This window comes from Myotis brandtii, unplaced genomic scaffold, assembly GCF_000412655.1.
Source record: "Myotis brandtii unplaced genomic scaffold, ASM41265v1 scaffold1171, whole genome shotgun sequence".
NCBI lineage: Eukaryota > Metazoa > Chordata > Mammalia > Chiroptera > Vespertilionidae > Myotis > Myotis brandtii.
In genome coordinates this window covers 1,084,267-1,087,507 of record NW_005354055.1, presented here as the reverse complement: position 1 = coordinate 1,087,507, position 3,241 = coordinate 1,084,267, and the positions used below count along the sequence as shown (strand labels likewise).

Sequence of the window (3,241 nt, the reverse complement as noted above, 5' to 3'; positions counted from 1 at the left end):
TAAAAGATTTACAAGGGACTTTCAGCCATACACAGTTTTTACCTTATATACTCATTTTAGAATTTAGCTGCTTCCTGTGATGGTTGCTTGGAATGCTGGGCTGATGTGTGCCTGGGGTTTGGGTTGGGGTGTATTTCAGATAGATGCTATCCCTTGCACTAGCCTCTTGTCTAGTAAATCATAGGTGGAGCAGCAGATGCCGAAAACTATATCAGTGCTTGCCTTTTTTACGTAGGCTTTTGTGATATTGGAGTCTGTTTTGCTTATGTTTATGTTCCATCATTAGTTTGGGGTTTAATTTATTTCATGTATTGCCTGCTAAGTTGTAGTGCCCTGAATAAGACTTGGATAAGTGATACGTATGTTGTTAATAGTTCATTGGCAGAGTGAGCATAAAACCTCCCAGTGTGGATGGATGAACTGGCGTATTGCCATTTAGTCAGCTTGTTTTGGAACAAATTCAGTTACTAGTAAATCTGTCCCCCTTTTTTTTTCTTAATAAGGTTAAAATGGGCTTGCTGGTGGATTTGACAAATACTTCGAGGTTCTATGACAGAAACGACATAGAAAAAGAAGGAATCAAATATATAAAACTTCAGTGTAAAGGGTAAGTCATATATTAGGTTTCTTTAATATTGAAACCTTTTGCTGAAATGTGTAATTTCTTTTTTAAAAAAGTGTTTTCATATTGCTAGACATGGTGAGTGCCCTACAACTGAGAATACCGAGACATTCATTCGTCTGTGTGAGCGGTTTAATGAAAGAAGCCCACCTGAACTTATAGGTATGTTTGACTTGACTTTACCACTGTTGAATAGTTTATTTGTAATTGGGTTTTCATTCTCTTTTTTGCAAGTGAGTTGATGTCAAGGTATGCTTTCCTTTTAAAGTAATCACCAATTATAGTAAAAGACTAAATTTTGCAGGCTATAAAATAATTGAATTTTTGTAGTTTTAACATTTTTCAAGATAAAGCTCTAATTACCCCTCTTTGCATGTATTGTTGGGAAACTCTAAACACTACATATTTATTTTTGATAATTGTGCATTTCATACCATATGTATTATACTGAATTTTTTCCCATTCAGTATCTGAGAGTGAACCATGCTGATATATGTATGTAACTGTTCGTTTTTGCCGTTGTGTAGTATTCCATCATCTGGATATACTACAGCATGTTCATTCTCCTGTTGGTATTGATAGCCAGCCGGTATGTGGTTACTGTATGGGGCTTTGCTTTGAAGAACTGTTTTGTCTAGTGGCTCCTTGTTAGCAATGGCTACATGGCCACTAGCTTCTACAATAAAGACTCTCTCATATACTCACAACTTCTTATGGCTTCTCTGTCGAATACCCAGCATCCAAGAAGGTCCAGTCCCTGGCAGAGGGGCTCAGACCCAACATATATATGATAGATAAAAAAATTAATATTTTTACATATAAAGAAATTTTATAATCCAATAGGCAAGAGAGGTATTCCTCAATAAAAAAATATAGGAAACAATGAAAGCATGATTTTTAAAAGATGAAACACAAGTAGTCAAGAAACATGATTTTTTTTTGTTCTCATTTGTTAATAAAAGATACAAATTAAAATATATGTTGTTACTGTTCCCCATCAAATTGGCAAACATCTAAAAAATTATAAAGAACTGGATAAAATGGGTGCACTCATATATTGTTAATTAGAGTGTTTATTGGCACACCCTTTCTGGAGGGACAATTTGATGATGTTTCTCAATATCATTAAAAGTGTTTATACACTTTGATTCATCAAGGCCACATCTAAGACTTTATTTTAAGGAAGTCAGATATGAATACAAAGATTTATGAGAAAGGAATTTCATCACAGCTTTGTTTGTAATAAAAAAACTGGAAGCAGCTTACATATCTCTTAAAAGCAGGTCATTTACGTTGTACAGTATGCATCTGCTATTTAACAGAAGAACAATAATATGGGAATATATGACATAGCATTGTGATATGTATGTTTACATAATACACACTCACATGAATATGTGCAACAAGTACACATACATGCGCATATATTTAGGTATATGACTAGAAGATATACAGCCTAAAGTAACACTGAGGCCTTTATTTGCATGATTAGAAACAACTGTTTTCTCATTTGAGAGCAGCCATTATAACAGTATATGCTGAATATACTTGAAGAATTCAAAGAAGGGCAGTCAAGAAGTCTTAGCACTTGGAATCAGATGTCATGATTTCAGAATTAACACATTTAGAAAAAGAAGTAAATCCTTACTATAAATTGTCTAGTTGAATTCTTGGGAGAACTGATAGGAAACATTTCTATATTGAGTATTTTACAGGTTATAAAAATTATAGAACTCTGCTACAATATATATTATATATGTTTCATATCATGGGTAGTGGTTCTGTTCATGTGGATTGAAGTGGAAGCCTTTGCTTTGGGCCTACCAAGTTTTGGAGCACAGGTTATGTTGGCAATTATTTATGATAGTAATGCTCTGAAGACAAAGCGATCTGGTTGCTGGTAACACCTTTTGAAATAAAAGGTAGTAAAGAATCAATTTAAGTGTTCCTACGATCTGAAAGTATTGCCCCACTTTTACAAAATTTAATTGTCTTTTAGTATCTGTGATGGAATTTTCATTAGCCTTGCACACATTCTTACTGCAGCATACTTGTGAACAACAGCAAACATCTGTGACATGGCAAAAATTAAACTCATGCCGAACTGGTTTGGCTCAGTGGATAGAGCGTCGGCCTGTGGACTCAAGCGTCCCAGGTTCGATTCTGGTCAAGGGCATGTGCCTTGGTTGCGGGCACATCCCCAGTAGGGGGCGTGCAGGAGGCAGCTGATCGATCTCTCTCATCGATGTTTCTGACTCTCTGTCCCTCTCCCTTCTTCTCTGTGAAAAATCAATAACATATATATATAAAAAAAATTAAACTCATTTATTTATTTTTTCAGTTTTTTTATTTCAAGAAAAATGATCTTAAATATAATAGTTACATGCAATAAATGTTAATAGCTCAAGAAAAATGATTTTAAATATGTTACATGCAATAAACACCAATTATTCGAGAAAAATGGTCTAAACATTAAATGCAATAAACATTAACATTTCAAGAATAAAAGGATTTTAAGTATAATAATATAATAATATTACCAAAACTGTACTGACATAGTATGATATCACAAAAGTTGTAGGAAATATTAAAAATCTGCAAATAACAGGATTACTTCTG

The 3,241-nt window shown here is 33.9% G+C and overlaps 1 protein-coding gene across 4 annotated transcripts in view; it reads left to right on the top strand.

Annotated features, from left to right (window-relative positions):
- The window catches only part of RNGTT (RNA guanylyltransferase and 5'-phosphatase), a 198,369-nt gene that overhangs the window by 8,204 nt on the left and 186,924 nt on the right, over nucleotides 1-3,241 (top strand). For 2 of the 4 annotated variants that reach the window (XM_005858392.2, XM_014530073.1), the window contains exons 2-3: nucleotides 504-607; nucleotides 696-784. The exons of the other annotated variants lie outside the window; for them this stretch is intronic. In XM_005858392.2, the coding sequence (XP_005858454.1) occupies nucleotides 504-607; nucleotides 696-784 (193 nt within the window). The remainder of the gene's footprint in view (nucleotides 1-503; nucleotides 608-695; nucleotides 785-3,241) is intronic. 4 annotated transcript variants of the gene reach the window in all.